This window comes from Tupaia chinensis, unplaced genomic scaffold (genome assembly GCF_000334495.1).
Source record: "Tupaia chinensis unplaced genomic scaffold, TupChi_1.0 Scaffold000304_1, whole genome shotgun sequence".
NCBI classification, from domain to species: domain Eukaryota; kingdom Metazoa; phylum Chordata; class Mammalia; order Scandentia; family Tupaiidae; genus Tupaia; species Tupaia belangeri.
This window is the reverse complement of record NW_006159794.1, coordinates 47,840-66,041: the sequence shown is the minus strand read 5'-3', so window position 1 is coordinate 66,041 and position 18,202 is coordinate 47,840. Positions and strand designations below refer to the sequence as shown.

General features: G+C 39.4%; 2 protein-coding genes across 2 annotated transcripts in view; both read left to right on the top strand.

Moving 5' to 3' along the window:
- The window catches only part of CPB1 (carboxypeptidase B1), a 39,429-nt gene extending 38,791 nt beyond the window's left edge, over positions 1-638 (top strand). Inside the window, exon 11 of the mRNA XM_006150908.2 lies at positions 257-638. Within this exon, the coding sequence (XP_006150970.1) occupies positions 257-444 (188 nt within the window). The 3' untranslated portion in view covers positions 445-638. The remainder of the gene's footprint in view (positions 1-256) is intronic.
- Positions 639-6,682: 6,044 nt separating this feature from the next.
- Positions 6,683-18,202, top strand: part of CPA3 (carboxypeptidase A3) — a 30,813-nt gene continuing 19,293 nt past the window's right edge. Inside the window, exons 1-3 of the mRNA XM_006150907.3 lie at positions 6,683-6,759; positions 6,855-6,930; positions 11,834-11,958. Of these exons, the coding sequence (XP_006150969.1) occupies positions 6,692-6,759; positions 6,855-6,930; positions 11,834-11,958 (269 nt within the window). The 5' untranslated portion in view covers positions 6,683-6,691. The remainder of the gene's footprint in view (positions 6,760-6,854; positions 6,931-11,833; positions 11,959-18,202) is intronic.

Below are 18,202 nucleotides of genomic sequence, written 5' to 3'. Positions count from 1 at the left end.
ACACATATTCTTTTCCCAGATATTATATGTATTTTGTAAACAAATCACATACTGTACAGTATGGTTGACCACGGCACACAAGTATGCTAAGAATTTCAATCATAAATTACATACTTTTTGGTGCATTAGACATAGGGCTCCCACAAAGTAGTTTTAGGAGTAAGATTGGACTTAATCATTTTTAAAATGGGTGATCTTTTAAAATCTCTTTCCTAGATTAGTTTTTGTAAATATGTCTTCCATTTGCGTATTTCAGATCCTGCTGCTGGAGGCTCTGACGACTGGGCTTATGACCAAGGGATCAAGTATTCCTTCACCTTTGAACTCCGGGATAAGGGCCGGTATGGCTTTGCCCTCCCCGAGTCCCAGATCCGGGCGACCTGTGAGGAGACGCTGTTGGCCATCAAGCACATCGCCAGCTACGTCCTGGAACACCTGTACTAGTGGAGGACACAGGGAGCCTTATTTCAAAATGCTCCGTTTTTTGCTTTGTTTTGTTTCTTTTCTGTTCTGAATTCTTATTCGTGTTTGCCTGGATGTTTCACAGATCCTAATCTTTCTTTTAAGCTTATGAGTCTATGATACTACTTGGATCTTTTACTATATCCTAATAAAAGTAAATCGTTCTCATTGGAAAACATGATGGATTGCCTTCTTCTTTGGGGAAAAAGTAGTCTGAACATATGACTAAGCAAGCCATGTTCAGGTGTTGATATATGACTTTAAATCCTCGCTGTTTTGTGTGAAAACACTGGCAGAGCGCAGAGACACACAGACTATAGGGAAAGGCTTGTGAATAATACGAAATATATAGGGAAATTTAGAACCATAAAACCTGATATTGACAAAACAGACTCCATCTTGGTCTAGCTTTCATCTCAGCTCATTCAAGCTAGGTTTAGGGTTAGTATGTGCCAAGCACTTTCCCAACCAATTGAAGACAGAACAATGAAAAAGATAGGAAGCATTGCTACATTCAGTGAGTATATAAGCCATTTGGGAAAATAGACATTAAACAAATGATTAATTTATAACTTAATAACTGGTGATTTAATCTACATTAAGCACATAAATGTTGGATGAACTACACAAAAAGAACACATAAAGTCTACCTACCTGATGTGAAGGAGAAGGCTCTCCCAGGAAGGACAATAACCTGAGAAATTAATCACAATTGGTTGGGCAAAGGCAGTACCATTTCCAGGTCTGGGACTCCTCAGAAGGTGGAGCAAAAATCCAGTGAGGGTGAAATTAAGGGAGGAGAAGAATATGTGGGAGCTGGGGAGGGAGTAGGTACCAGATCAAGCAGCGCTTAGATCACGGTAAGGGCTTGAGACATTGGTCTAAGAACAATGGGATGCTACAGAAGATGTTAACTTTTTCTCATTTTTTTTTAAAGAATTCTTTTACTTAACTTTATTTACTATTATTATTTAAATATTTCTAGAGAGAGATGCACACAGAGAGAGAGAGAGAGAGAAAGTGAGAAAGCAAGCCTCCAGGTTCAGGACTTGAATCATAGTTGGCCATGTGGGAGTCCAACGTCCCCAACCCTCATTCCACCTGCTAGCTTCAGGAATTGTTAATTTGTAAGTGACTTGATTGGAGGTTTGTTTTTGGTTTTGTTTTTTTAATGCTTTTACATATATACCAATTACGCTATGGTGTAGAAAGCAGATTGAAAATAAGACAAAAAGATGCCATGGACCCTGGCTGGATCAGTTGGGTCAAGAATGAAAGCAGCAAAATTATTCTATCCCTTGTACTTCAGACATGACTTGCAATTTTTCAGAATTAGAATCAAATGTGTCAATGTTGGAGCATATTGTGCAAAGCTCAAATTATCAAAGAATAAGGTGTTTAAGTTATAACTTGGGGGCATTTGCTACTTTAAAATCACAGAACAAAATATTAACTCATGATTCCCTATGTATCACTAGATTCAAGGAGCATAAGAGTTTCCTACTGAGCATAATATGTTCAAACAGCTACAGAGCATTCTATTCCAAGACTTCTTAAAGTCACAATGGTTGATGTGTAAGTTGTCAAGCATTTATTGTCCACTAGATGGTAGCAGTGCAGCTGCTGCCAGTTGTCAAGCAATCACCTTCAAAACAATTTAGTAATCCATCATTTAAATACATGAGAGAGACTCGAGTGCCAAAAAGAAATTAACATGAATAGTCAACATACCGATGGTAATGTTAAACACAGATGTAATTTGGCTCAATGGCCTTTCTCCCATCCTAAGTGATATCTATGTTGTGAATTGAAGGCTAACTTAGCCAAGTTATCACAGTGAAGTTATCTTATGGAGGATGTGTCATTCAATTCCAGATCTACAAGATATTTCCCTCTGGTGGATAACGTCAATCCCTAACTACAAGATGCCATGGCCCAAAGTACAGAAATCACGTGGCTAACCCATAAACAGCACCCCAAAGTTCTTACATTGAGTGTTCTAAAATGGAAAACAGAACTATAAGGGGACTCCAAACATGACTGTGGGAAAGTGGAATTAAAGTATAAGTGTATTTTGGTGCAAAAAAATAAAAATGTTTTAATCCATGCACGGTTTTTTCATAATACTTTCCAGGTACTTTCAAAATTCCAAGAAATTGTTAAGGAGAATAAAGAATATGAGAACAAATATGTAAATATCCTCATTTGAAATCTGACATTTCCTGCCCCTAAGACATTCTGCTAAACTCTCACCTACTGAAAGTTAATAGCCAGTTGACTAGGAGTTCCACTTGCCTGAGATAAATCAAGAAAAGCAGAAAGAGCAGAAGTCTTCCCTAGTTCTCCTCAGCGCAATGGTGCCTCGTGGCACCCAGCTCTGACTCCTCAGGAGCCCCAGGCTGTAAGAGCACCTCCTTTCCTTCCTCCTTGAACCTGTACTCACCCTGACCCTGAGCCCTTCCTTCAACACCAAGCTCTCATATTCCCGAAACAAAAATTAACAACAGCATGGGAATGGCCCCTGGAATCTTTACTTCCTCAAATAATATAACTGAAAAATAGCAAAAGTGGTTTTCCAGTGTGGGTAACGGAATTCTTACATTTCTGGAATCTCAAGCCATGTGTTCATCTGCGTTTTGCTAACTAACCTCCATGAGTTGGTCAAAAAGAGAATTTAAGACCTAGAAGGAAAAGAAGAGCTATGACAAGTCAGTGAGTTCATTTGGGAATCAAGTGGGCTTTTGATTGCATTAGGTCATTTCAAAAGAACAGAGTTCATCTCCCCCTACGGGGTCTGACACTACCTGAATTATATACCCCATATTTGCCCAAAATGCCACCTCTGCCACAGCTAATGAGGACAGGCTTTGCTGCAGCATTTACTGGGTGGTTTCATATTAATGTTAAGAATCCAACATCTATAATCAAGAGGGAATTCTGGGACCAGTAGTTAGTGTAATGGCTGTGTTGCTGGACTCCCATGTAGTCGACCGCAGTTCGAGTCCCAGACCCAGTGGCTTAAACTCAGGCCGGGCGCATGTGCATGCATGCCCAAGATCCCGAGAGGAGAAAGGAGGAGAGGGGATTGCGGTGTGACCATCCCCCCTGGGGTGTGATTTCTCACTTTCTGTCTCTCTGTCTCTCCTTGTCTTTCTGGCAAGTGCCCACACCCTACAGCAAAAACTTCTCCAAAAATAAAAGCGAATTCTTTCAACATACTCTTTATGAGATGTCTAAAGGTACTCTAGAAGTTATTGAATTCATTTTATAGATGGAAAATTATTTGAAAAATTTTAGTAATTCACAAAAGAGCTATCACTTCTACTTTATAGGACACTCTTTCATATAATATACTGCAATATATTTTAAAAACCACAGTACAAAAATAAAATAACATTTTAAAGCATGGCTCAACACACACTGCTACAAAAATCCTAGGAGTGCAAAGCTCCAGAAAGATGAAAAATTATTGCTGTGTGAAGCATTCCAGTTTAAAGTCCTTTTTAAAGAGATTAATTTAAGCTATGAAACATCCCATAGTCAATCCTAAAATAATATGGTGTTCAACAACTATTCATCTCACTCCATACATATGCCAAGACCTTTTGTAAATCTTGATGCAATAATAAAAGGTTGCATTAAACTATGCATGCCAAGAAATAGTTTCATTCTGAGAAAAAGCTCCAGAATATTCTCGAAATATATTCTTTTTTCAGAAGCTAAATTAGAGTAGGCTGGAGTAAGACAGTCTTAAAATGCATCATATGTTTATGTTCTAGTCCGAAAACAGGACATTGTCAATATGCCACAGATACAAAAAAAAAAAAAAAATGTTTCCTTATCATCAAAGAGTTATCCTGAAAAATACCAGGGTCCTCCAAACATTCATCTAGAGCCTCAAGACAAAAATAGAAATTTTCCTCCTACTTTCCTGAAAGACATAGAATCCTTCTTTATATAGTTTAAAACCAGTCACACAGAAAAGTCTAATATATCAGAATGTTAGAATTAAAGGGAGATTTCTACTTTCTTCTTTCTACTTATTGTATTTTGAAAAATTCTTTCCAATGGGCATTTATTACTTTTGGAATCAAAAGGTAAAACTGTGAACAGTTAGAATATTCATTTTTTTCTTACAGTAGCTAGGTTGGAATCAGCAAGGACTTGTTTTAACCCCACTTTAATCTACCACATGATACACGCTGATACTCATCAGTTGTGCAGCCTGACAGGGGCTGACTGTGTCTGCTTACAGGGCCTGATAATTTTATCAACTGCCTAAAGGGCAAGGGCATGTTTTCTATGACTTATCATGTACCCAGTCCTTACATAGGCTATCTTATGTAGCCCTCACTGCCGGGTATTTGAGTCACATTAACCTCTCCATTTACAAATGAGGAAACCGGGGCCAGCAGGTAGCATGGTGGTTAAGGTGCTGGATTCCCACGTGGCTGTCTATGGTTTGAGTCCTAGACCTGGCAGTTTGCTTTCTCTCTCTCTCTCTGGTCAAATTAAAATAAATAAATAATAAAATAATTTTTTTAAATGAGGAAACCAAAGGCCAGGGTGACTAGATAGCCAGCTCAAAATGATGTAACTACTGGTAGTCCTTCTGAGGTGATGTCTACCTACGGGTAGCCTTTCTGAGGTGATGTCTACCTAAATCCAAAGTCGAGCTCTTCCTTTTTCACTTTCCTAGTCAAAAGCACCTTTAGTCAAAAACCATGGAGCAAACCTTTGCTTTGGGACTTCCTAGTACTGATGAAATTACCCAACCAATGTTAACAAGATGAAGGCATCTGTAAAACACTCCTCTCCCTCACCTGCAGGGTTTAAGTAGGGGGATCTCTCTGAAGAAATAAAAGGAATTAAGTTATGTCACCTACCTATAAGATAAAGAGAAATGGAGTTATTGCAGGTGTACATATAATGGGGCATCTTCTCAACACTAATTTTTAATAAAAATATGTAACAGCAACTCTGAGAAGTTTCATATACAACCATCTATACACTTGCCAATGTGAAGAGGTAGTTTTTAAAAAGAAAAAAAACTAATACACATGAAAATGCTTACTATCATTTATTAATACAGTGACCTATTTTTAAAAAATATTTATTGTAATTTATGATTTACATATACTCATCACACATCTTTTGTAGGGTACAGAATGGTCTTTAAAAGCTTGTATGCAGTACGCAATACACAAGTCAAGGATATAAACATATTCAACCTGAACAACTGATGGCGTAATGGCTATGTCCCTGGACTCCCATGTAGTCGACCACGGTTCAAGTCCTGGATCTGGTGGCTTAAACTCATGCTGGGCATATGTGCATGCATGCCCAAGATTCTGAGAGGGGAATGGAGAAGAAAGGACTGCAGTATGGCCATACCCTCTTGGGTGGTGATTTCTCACTTTCTGTCTCTGTCTCTGTCTTTCTGGTAAGCACACATGTCCTATAGCAAAAACCTCAAAAAAAAAAAAAAAAAAAAAAAACATATTCACCACATGAAGAGGTAGTTTTAAGAGGAAATTTTAATAAGTTATTTGATTAGATAAATTTACTCATTCTATTAGATTACTCATATTCTGGATATAGTGTAATGTTTACTTCTTTACAAAGACAGGTGCAGACAAATACGGCAGAAGTGTTACCACCTAAAATCTAGGTGGCAAACACAGCAATGTTTTCCAGTGTTTTAACAGCATTTTTAGTACATTCAAAATATTTTGTGATTTAAATGTTTTAATTTAACAATTTACAGCCTAGTTTTCATGTATTTTACATTATTAAGGACATCTTCCAAAGTTCTATGGCCAGACGCCCAAATTTACCTTTGGCTCTAAGTGCAGACTTAAAAACTAATTTCTTCCATCTTCGATACAAGCAGAGTAGTAGAGTAGTATTTTAGTACAAACAGAATTGGGTTCAAATCCTGGTTCTGTGAATATACTAGCTCTCTTGCCTTGGACAAATTGTACGTGAAAGTAATTTGCCTGCCATCCTTTATCTGTGAAATGGGTATTCTCTATCATAAAAGGTCATTGAGTAGCATGGGCAGTTAGTGTTCCTGTTTCTCCCTCGGTCCTCAACTGAAAAAACATGGAGGTGGAGGGTGGGGAAAACAACTTGGCCAACAGAATCCTCAGAGGAAATCAGCTGCTTCTCAAGATAAGGGCCAAGGCATAAAACCAGCAGACAGTCCCAGGGCAGGAAGAGAAGAACCATGAGGTTCATCCTGCCCATGGGTTTAATTGCGACCACACTCGCCATTGCTCCTGTCCGCTTCGACAGGTGAACTCACCATCCCGCCTGCCAGTCTTTGTGCGGGAGGAGGATGAAGGAATGCTTCTTCACACTTCACATTCTTATATTTTGCCTTCTTACAGGGAGAAGGTGTTCCGCGTGAAAATCCAGGATGAGAAAGAAGCTAACATCATAAAGGACTTGGCCAAAACCAATGAGGTAAAGCATTTAGAGAATTTTTTTTTTTCTGTCTGCTAGAAAGGTGCTTATTTTTTATCTTACTTTTAATGTCTACAGAGCTACCAAGGACAATCAGACATAAAGGGAAATGCAAGAGTTGCTTGGCTCATTCAGCCCACAGCCAATACTTCATTTTTTTGTTTTGTTTTTATTTTGTTTTCCCAGACTACTATTTCTGTTTTATCTCCCCAAAGCTTCACAGATCACAACTTTATCTAGGTAAAATTATGAAATAAGAGGATGTTCTTGATACCTTTATCGGGCTTCTTTTTCATCCCTTCTGGTGACTTAGGGTCGCATTCTCCCCATCCCTCACCTAATCTCCACTGGTGGGATCATTTTCCTTAAACTACTAACTGATAACATCCAGAGACTGGCTGATATCAGAACAAGACCATTTCCAGGAGCAGATATGTTTTAAAAGGGTACTCAAAGTTAGGTCAGTTTCTTTCTATCTTTTTTTTTAATCCAACAGGCTAAAATCATCATTTTGTCATTTATTTAGCTATTTCTAAACACAAGGTATATATGTCAGCCACCTTACCTGTCTCATTTCAAATCCCCCAACAGATTTTCAATGTTGGGGCCATAATTTAAACCTACTTAAAAAGAGAAGAACTGAACTAAAGATCAGAAAGGTGATCACATATCAGATTTAGGATGGAATCTGGGATTTATTCTAATTACATACACTCTTATCACCACACCAAATCAATCAAAATTCCTGTCTATCTGATTTCCTGCATGTTTCTAAAATCCACACTTTCCTTTCCTTCCCACCGCCTAGCCAAGTTGCTGTCCACTCTACCTCTTATCAAGACAATTTCAGTAGTCTGTTAACTAGCATTCAGGGTTCTAATGCTTCTCCCACAAAGCCAGGTCTGCATTGCACCTAGATTGCTCTCTCTATTTGAATCTATTTGCTTCCTCCCTTTGAATCTTGTTATTGAGAGGTAGCCTCATGTGAAAAAGAGTATGGTCTTCAGAACTAAAGCTAAGGCTCAAATCCCAACTCTTCACTGGCTCTGTGACCATAGGCAACTATTTATCCTCTGTGGGCCTCAACTTTCTCCTCTGTAAAATAGGAATAATGATCATACTTACCTTCTAAGAGTGTTGCAAAGACTAAGTATTCTTTGAGTGGTACTCAAAAACAGATCTGGCCATAAGAAGCACCATAGAAGCATTTCCTATTTTTCTTTTTTCGTTTTCCAGAGAGCATGTGCACTCAATAGAAAAAAGACAGAGGGGGTGTGGGGGAGGAGAAAGTGCTTTCCAATGGGGTATGGTCACACTGCAATTCCCCCTTCTTCATTTCTCCATCCTGTTAGAATTTGGGGCTTGCCTGTACATCCATCTGGCATATTTTTCAAGTTTTCTGGGCTGGGATTCAAACTTTGTCGGCTATGTAGGAGTCAGTTCCCTTAATCACTAGCCCTAGAAGCTTTTTTTTAAGATAGGTTTTAGCTATTGGGTGCACATACTCGACCGAGAGACAGAAAGTGAGAAATCACTCCCCAGGGGGAATGGCCATCCCCCTCCATCCTTCTCTTCCAGTCTCCTCTTGGAACTTTGGACACGCACACATGCACACATGCCCAGCCTGAGTTTTAAGCTGCTGGGTCTAGAACTCCAACTTCAGTAACCTGTCTCATTTCAAATCCCCCAACAGATTTTCAATGTTGGGGCCATAATTTAAACCTACTTAAAAAGAGAAGAACTGAACTAAAGATCAGAAAGGTGATCACATATCAGATTTAGGATGGAATCTGGGATTTATTCTAATTACATACACTCTTATCACCACACCAAATCAATCAAAATTCCTGTCTATCTGATTTCCTGCATGTTTCTAAAATCCACACTTTCCTTTCCTTCCCACCGCCTAGCCAAGTTGCTGTCCACTCTACCTCTTATCAAGACAATTTCAGTAGTCTGTTAACTAGCATTCAGGGTTCTAATGCTTCTCCCACAAAGCCAGGTCTGCATTGCACCTAGATTGCTCTCTCTATTTGAATCTATTTGCTTCCTCCCTTTGAATCTTGTTATTGAGAGGTAGCCTCATGTGAAAAAGAGTATGGTCTTCAGAACTAAAGCTAAGGCTCAAATCCCAACTCTTCACTGGCTCTGTGACCATAGGCAACTATTTATCCTCTGTGGGCCTCAACTTTCTCCTCTGTAAAATAGGAATAATGATCATACTTACCTTCTAAGAGTGTTGCAAAGACTAAGTATTCTTTGAGTGGTACTCAAAAACAGATCTGGCCATAAGAAGCACCATAGAAGCATTTCCTATTTTTCTTTTTTCGTTTTCCAGAGAGCATGTGCACTCAATAGAAAAAAGACAGAGGGGGTGTGGGGGAGGAGAAAGTGCTTTCCAATGGGGTATGGTCACACTGCAATTCCCCCTTCTTCATTTCTCCATCCTGTTAGAATTTGGGGCTTGCCTGTACATCCATCTGGCATATTTTTCAAGTTTTCTGGGCTGGGATTCAAACTTTGTCGGCTATGTAGGAGTCAGTTCCCTTAATCACTAGCCCTAGAAGCTTTTTTTTAAGATAGGTTTTAGCTATTGGGTGCACATACTCGACCGAGAGACAGAAAGTGAGAAATCACTCCCCAGGGGGAATGGCCATCCCCCTCCATCCTTCTCTTCCAGTCTCCTCTTGGAACTTTGGACATGCACACATGCACACATGCCCAGCCTGAGTTTTAAGCTGCTGGGTCTAGAACTCCAACTTCAGTAGACTACATGGGAATCCAGAAATGTAACCATTACGCCATCTGCTGGTCCCACCAGAAGCATTTTCTGTTGGTTAGTACAACATTCAAAGTCCTTCTTAATCAGCCTAACTGCCAGCTTTTTTATCTCCTGTTCTACCACCCTCTTTCTCACTGACTTCAAACTCCATAAACATCAAAAACTCACTCACCTTGGCCCAATACATCTTTCTCATGAGGAATGTGTTTCCCTTCTTTGCCTGACTGAGCCCTACTTTGTCTTCAAGATCCAGCTCAAGCAATGTCTCCTGTGAGAGGTCTTCTCTCTCAACACTCATGACCCACCCTAGGTTGTTCCTTGTGCTCTGAGAATTCCCTGTCCCTTCCCTGACGTGGGTTAACATGCTGGAAACACGTGCATATGGCTGTCTCCCACACTAAACTTTTTGCTTCACATAAGACCCTATAAGCCTCACAACTGTGGCCATCTGACTCAGTGCCTGTTGTTTAATATAGCCTTATGGAGTCCAATGAGTTCTAAACTCTTCTCTACATTACCCTGATAGAATAGAGAAATTTCTATTATGATAAGATTGCCCTTTCTGATATGCCTTTAAATCATACTACATCTCTCATCTATCCAACTCCTGCTATACATTTTCTGCCAAAGTATACAGACATTGGTTGATTTGCAGCAGCCTCACAGTGTCACATATTCAAATGACCTAAAGGTACAGGGAGATTTGAAGCAGCCATGCAGATTTAGACACACCTACAAAGTTGGTGTGATGGATAGAAATAGAATATTTCCTTCACATTTTCCAGGCTTGAGACTCATTTCATTTGGTTTCACAATTGAATATCATTTTGAAGACCCACAGAAAATTTTCTCAAAGCTATGGTAACCTAACACTGTCATTCCAGACTCATACACCTAATTTCTGAAATTCTCAGCTGGGGAAAAGAAAGAGGAGGAAATCAGTACTTGTTAAAGGAACACAAGTCCCAGAATTCATAGCTGTTATAGTCTTCAGAGTACTCTCAGTGAGGTCTCATTAGCTTCACTTTTTTTTTTTCAAAAGTTATTTTACCATAGGGCATGTGCACTCACCAGAGAAAGAGAGAGAGACAGACATAGAGAAGGAAAGTGAGAAATCACCTCTCTAGGGAAGATGGCCATCCTGCAATCCCTTTTCCTCCTTCTCCTCTCAGGACTCTAGACACGCACACACACGAGCCTGGTGTGAATCTCAAACCACCAGGACCAGGACTTGAACCACAGTCGACCAAATGGGAGTCCAGAGCCCCAATCACCATGCCACCTGCTGGCCCCATCATTAACTTCAGTTTTCAGGAGACAGGACTAAAATTCAAAGAAATTTGGTAACTTCCCCAAGGACATATTGCTAGAAAAATGACAGGGTTGAGAGACTCCATCTTCTGTCGGATAGAAATCTCCAGGAATTCTCAAGGTTATGGGAACATAGAGTTTTGCAGCCTGACTGGAGGAACAGAGTCAGATATTTTACTGAAATTACTAATTAGAAACATGCTCTGGTTTAACTAATTATGAACTAATCACATTCAGCCCCAACATTGTGTCAGCAAATAGATGAAACAAGAATTGCCCATCATTTTTGCATTGACAGAATGCAAAGTGATTAATTGAAAAAGTGATTAATATAAATGGTTTCTTTTCCATCCCTTAATATTCAATAGTTCTTATATATATTTGCAAAAATCTCATATGCTTATTTTAAAAATAGCTTATATCTTAGTCTCACAAAGCTCCAAATTCTCATATAGTATATAACACGTGGTCATTACTTTTTCTTTTATTTATTTATTTATTTACTTATTTATTGAGAGAGATTTTTGCTATAGCAAAAAATAGAAACTGAGAAATCACCCCTGGAAAGGATGGCCATGCCACAATCCCTTCTCCTCCATTCTCCTCTCAGGATTTTGGGCACACACGTACATGCACCTGGTGTGTGAGTTTCAAGTTGCTGGGTCCAGGACTTGAACCACAGTCGACCATGTGGTAGTCCAGTGCATTAACCCCTACACCACTTATTGGCCCCAGCACATGGTCGTTTCTTAATAAATATATGTTGGGTGAGCAAATAAACTGTTACTAATCTTGAACTCATCTCTACAGATTGACTTCTGGTATCCAGATGCCATGCACCATGTAGCTGCTCAAATGACGGTGGATTTCCGAGTTAGTGAGAAGGAATCCCAATCCATCCAGTCTGCCTTGGATCAAAATAAAATGCCCTATCAGTAAGTCCTATGCAGATATTCAAATATGTGGGATACTCAAACTTTTGAGAATCTTGGAACTGAGGAAAGATTTTTTTTTTCCAAAGGAATAATTTTTAATTGAGCTCCCCCCAAACTAGGGTTCTAGCTGTTAGATAAAATTCATAGTAACTTCTAAACAGACTAGTGAAGTCTGCTTATGGAGGTGATAAGATCAAAATTAGGAGCTCAGCTTCCAACTTACATTTTCTCTGAGCTGCAAGAATGATTGCCTCACATAAGCACCAAGCCCAAGATAAAAGCACTGAAAATAGTTATAGACACTGGAGACAGTGTGGAAGGAGGGAGGGAGATGAGAAGAGGGAAGGGAAAGAAATTAGGGAGAAAAATAGAGAAGTAAGACATTTATGGGACACAGAAATGGTTTATTATCTATAATAACGTGTATAGTGTTCTCAACTGGACTGGTCTGAGGTATATTGCATGTTGGATAAATTCAAAACAAGCTAAACGGTGTATAGAGATTGAATGTATAAAATAATAATAACATTTTTTAAAAGAGAGAGAATAAAAGCACCAAGCCCAAGTGAGCAGACGTGTATGGTTTAGCCACAGATTATCAATATCAATGGCTAACAGACCCAGAGCTCATGAGCTAAGGACAACCAGCACCATGTCCCTGTATTTGCGTCCTCCTGATACATAAAAGCAGACCAAAAAAAAAAAAAAATCAGTCATCTGGAAGTCAGAAACATAGTAATGCCAAATAAATAAGAAATAAAGATTTCTTTATGAAAGAAATTCTTCCTCAGAGAAAGCCAAAACAAAGCAGTAGATAGAATAGGTTTAAATCGAAAAGAAGAGAATCTTAAATAGCCAAAGAGGCAGAAATGAGTCATTGTGGCCTCGCAGAAAAATCAGAGAAAATTTGAATGGATTGCACATGGACCATAAGCCATGCACAATTTGAACCCTCAGGCAGTGAGCAAGAAGGGAACTCAGCAATGACTATCACAAATCAATGAATAATTTAAAAAACAATATGTGTTTTTATCCTCTCAAACATTTAGTGGCTTGATATATTGAGGGAGTTTACCTTCCCCAGTCCTTGCCATCCCAGGATTCCTTTCTGCTGAGACTCTCACTGTCAAAACACTGCTCAGCACTAGCTATTTTGGTTTTTTGGTTTCTTTTAATTTGTTTTTTTTTTTTTTTTTGAGAGGTCTTTGCTATAAGGCACGTGCACTCGCCAGACAGAGAGAGACAGAGAGACAGACAGCGAGAAACCACCCCCCAGAGGGGATAGCCACACTGCAATCCCTTCTCCTCCATTCTCCTCTCAGGATCTTGGGCATGCACACACACGTGCCCAGCGTGAGTTTAAGCCACTGGGTCAGAGACTCGAACCACGGTCGACTACATGGGAGTTCAGCAACATAGCCATTACGCTAACTGCTGGTCCCACTAACTCTTTCATTTTGAACTTGCTATTTCATGCCTCCACTACCTACCTTCCTCCTTTAATTGAAAAGGCCTGTGTCTTTGGACTGGGATAAAGAAAGATATTTTTATTTATTTATTTTTTTTTTTGAGAGAGATTTTCACTGTAGGGCGCGTGCGTTCGCCAGACAGACAGAGAGAGACATAGAGACAGAAAGCGAGAAATCACCCCCCAGGGGGGATGGTCACGCCGCAATCCCTTCTCCTCCATTCTCCTCTCGGGATCTTGGGCACGCACGCACACGCGCCCGGCGTGAGTTTTAAGCCACCGGGTCCGGGACACGAACCGCGGTCGACTACGTGGGAATCCAGCGACATAGCCATTACGCTAACTGCTGGTTCCCAAGAAAGATATTGATATCAGTAATGTCATATGGCAGGGTGGAATTTACTGCTGCTCATCATAGCTTGATATTTATGATATTGCCACGCTAGCTCAAATTACTATAAACTCTATTGAATTAAGGGAACACATACATACGACAAGTAAACACATAAAAAAAAAAAAAATACTGTGCATGGCTTAAAAAGTAGCAAGCAAGGGGCCAGCAGGTGGTGTGGTGGTGAAGTCACTAGATTCCCACATACCCAACTATGGTTCCAACTATGGTTCAAGTCCTAGACCTGGCAACATGAATCACATTGGGTACGTGTGTGTGTGTGCGCCCAAATTCCTGAGAGGAGAATGGAAAAGAAGGGATTGCAGCATGGTCATCCCCCTTTGGGGATGTGGGAAGGAGGTGATTTATCACTTTCTCTCTCTCTCTCTCTTTCTCTCTCTCTCTCTGTATCTATCTATCTCTGTCTCTCTACAGTGAGTGAGCATGCCCTATAGCAAAAAAAAAAAAAAAAAAAAACTTAAAAATATTAATATATAGACCTGATCTGGATTCCTATAATCAACTATTTCTTACAAAGTATTCAGCCCAAGCTAAAATAAAATAATGTTCTGGACAAATTGTATATAATTTAGCTTGAATAGCAGAATTTAAAAAAAAAACTAGGTATTATATTTTCCTTAATATCCTTGAAATGCAGAGAAAATGCTAGTTGCTTGACATGAGTCTGGAGTAAATCCCTGGGACACCTAGGCAGGTGGCTGGCATCCTTCCACTTTACCAAATAATTCACACAGGCCTTTCTCCTCCTTGGTGCTCCAGGCCTCTCCTAGACCAAAGCAATTCTGGCTCCCTATAGAGCTAAATCCAGATCTTCACAAATAGTGTTTTTCACTGACTTATTCAAAGATAGTTCCCTTCGATCAAATCAAGAACCAACGTGTTAAACTACCTCTAAAAATTAGTTTTATCTAATTAAGACATGATTTCTAGAAATCGGCCCAAATTAACCACAGTTGTGGAAAAGCCACATAATTAGATAGTTACCTTCCTCAGAAATATAAATATGTAAAGTGATCTGTACAGACAAGAACTATTTAAAATCTTGTCTCCAAGTACTAATTATATAGATAATTTTATTTGCATATTAATTATATGTGTTACTTGGTGTCAGTCAGTAGCAAAAAAAGAGTTCTAAGAACAGAAACATCTGGTTGGACCCAGGCACCAGGATGAATAAAACCATATTAAGAGGCTGGTTTGACACAATGATTTACTTAGACACCCTTCATTAGACAGTGCATATAAACCACTATTTAGTTTAAAGCATCTGTGTGTGATTTTTTTTTAATTTTCAGAAAATTTAATTACTGAGCTAAATTTGATTTTAAAGTAGTATGCCTGCTCCCTTTCTATTTACACTTTTAAAAACCATAAAAGACCAAGTCTAAAAACCGAATAACTTGCATATACCAACAGACTGAGACAGGCTGGTGAACGAATGTCCCCAGGAGAATATAGCCATTGGATTGACCTCAGGGGTCAACACCACATTTAAGTTGGGCAGTTTAAACCGCACTAACGTTCTCACTCTTTTTTTTTTTAACTTTACATTTTAGATAGCCCATCTTTTTTTTAATTATTAATTTAATTTAATTTCACTTGTAATTATTTTAATTTGTTATAGGGCTCGGTAGACAAAGAGAAAGAGAAAGTGAGAAAGAAAGCTACCAGGTCTGGAACCCGAACCACAGTCAACTATGTGGGAGTCCAGCACCTCAACCACCATGTCACCTACTGGCCCCAAGATAGCCAATCTCTAACATTGTCTTTTCTTTAATCAAAAGTTAAAATTAGAAACTACAGAGAGGTGTAAATGAAAGGTAATTTAGAAAACAATGATTAATATAATAAAACTCAAATGATAATAATATTAAGTAAAATCCAATAATCCCCATAAAATTATGTGGGAAATGCAAAAGAGATACACGCCAAACGGACAAAGCACTAATCAACATCTCATATTAAAATCTGATTGCCTAATAAGTCATCAGTACTGAACATAATCCAAGTATACAATCCTATCTAAGAAGAGTTTCAATCAAATGAATCATTCCAATGTGTCTTCTCATTCATTTTTCCTTCTTCTCCATAATTTTCCATATTACTTGCCCAGAAGTATAATACGTTAGGCCTGCTACAAATATTAAAGAGATTTTGGCCACAGGGAAAAAAACAGAAAAATGTGGTAGCTAAGAAAGTAGATTCTTGAGCAAGACTGCCTGGGTCCAGTCTCATTCAAAACATGTATTAGGTATTTAACGTTGATGGTTTAAGTTGTTTCCATCTCACTTACCTCATCTGCAAAATGGGAATAAAAAGGGAATCTACTTCCTGGGAGTTTCCTGAAGATTGACTGGGATGTAAAATCACTTTTTGCCTGGCTTCTCCTATAAACACGGGTAGAGGAAAGGCCACTTGTACACATGCTTGTGTGAGTGCATGCACAATCACACATACCCCCAACACACACACATAGTATAACACGGATGCTCCTTGTCCCTCCTACTAAATAAATTAGTGCCTTGAAGTTTATTATCCCACGCAGTGGTATGCTTCAAACGTTGAGAAATCCATGTCAGTAAGGACAGTCTGGTGCACAGTAACCCAATTAGGGAGTTTCTGGGGACGACAGGATCTTGTGGAAACCTGAAACCATGCTTTTTTTAATAGCCCTTATCCTGCTATAATACGAATCCAGAGAGTCCAGACCGGTTACCTGGCACCCTAACAATCACTCTGCCTCCTTGAAACATCCTTCCCCATGTCACACATGTACACACGCACATGCACGTTCACACACACACTCCTCACCCCCACGGAAGACTATAACCGCTATGTACATCAGCCCGCGGTTCTCCATATTAGCCCATGGCTCTCCAGTCCTTCCCTATTACTCTCTAAATGCAACCAAGGGAGGGAGCCCTGGGATTGTCACAGCAGGGTTCACCTTGTTGTTTCTCTGAACCTCTTAGCTGCTCCCTGACCTCGGGAGACAGGTTCCTGGGAGAGCTGGCTGTTTGGGCCACTCGCACACAAGCCTCGGAAGGAAGACGAAAGAGAGTCCAGATCTGATAGCAATACCCAGGTATTCCACTTTCATGATGGAGGAGTCATTGCTGTAAATGGTTCACAGCGGGGGGACTGAAATCAGATCTCTCTAGGTTCAAATCCCAACTCCTGTGCTTTACCAGTTGTAGCAATTTTGGAAACTGACCTAGCCTTGCTAAAAATGAGGGTGATAATGTACCCAATTAATAGTGTTGATGTGATCAAATGTAAATACAGCACTGAGCAGAGTGTCTGGCACGTGAGAAAGGTTCAATAAACATTAGTCACTTGTATTATTAAATTCCCAGTGATAATTATTTAACCTTTTCACCTACCTTTAGAGATTTTTTTAACAAATCAAGCCAATCTTGGAGCATTAAAATAATATTTGAGAGAAAGTAATTTGGTTTCATGTGCTTAAACCTGGCTGCTGGTTCGTGGATGAGTTCGTGAAAATAACATCTGGCCCTCGTTCTTAATTTCCAGCCTTAGGCTTAATTTCTAGCCCCTATCAGCAACAATCTGGCACCATTCTGATGTCCTCATGCAGCTGCATTTGTAGGAAGGTCGTATTTCAGCTCACACAATTTTTTTTTTCCTTTGTTGCTGTTGTTATCACAAGAGCTAAATTGATATGTGTAAGTCTAAAAATACTCTTAGATACAAGCTTCCTGTGACTAATTAATACTGCCTTACGCTACGAATCAACCTCTGGGACCATAAAATGTCTCTTTTGCTTAGTTCCTCTACTCTTATTAATGCAGGTGGAGCAAAAACCACACGCCCTCTTTGGAGCTTCCAGCAATAATTGTCTTTAGTGACCACTCGAAATCTCATTTTAAACCTTCTTAGGCTTCATGTGCATTTCAGTGTATCATGACCCATCCGATTCCAAAATTTCTCTGACCAATTTATTTTCTCAGAAATCCTGGATTCATCATAAGCCAAAGCAAAGCATGCAGGGAGTTAGGTACAGGGTGCATAATAATGTGCTCGTCAGTGCTGTTAATGGGAATCAATATTCATGAGCAATACTTGGTCCCATGTGCTAAATCAACTCTAATTAGGGATATATCACATATGTGTTCACATCCGAACTCGGATCAGTGGAGTCAATCAGCAAGGAGAGGCCAACAAGTAGAGTGGACCTCTCCAGTGTCAGAGTTCATGATCATGAAAAGGTAAACCGTTATGTGCCATCAAAGCTTTGTTTAAGGAAGTCTGGAAAGTGCTTGTGGGCTTTGTCCCTGCGGTTTCTCTTTTTTTTTTTTTTTTTTTTTAAAGAGAAATGTTTGCTCCAGGGCGCACGGCCTGTC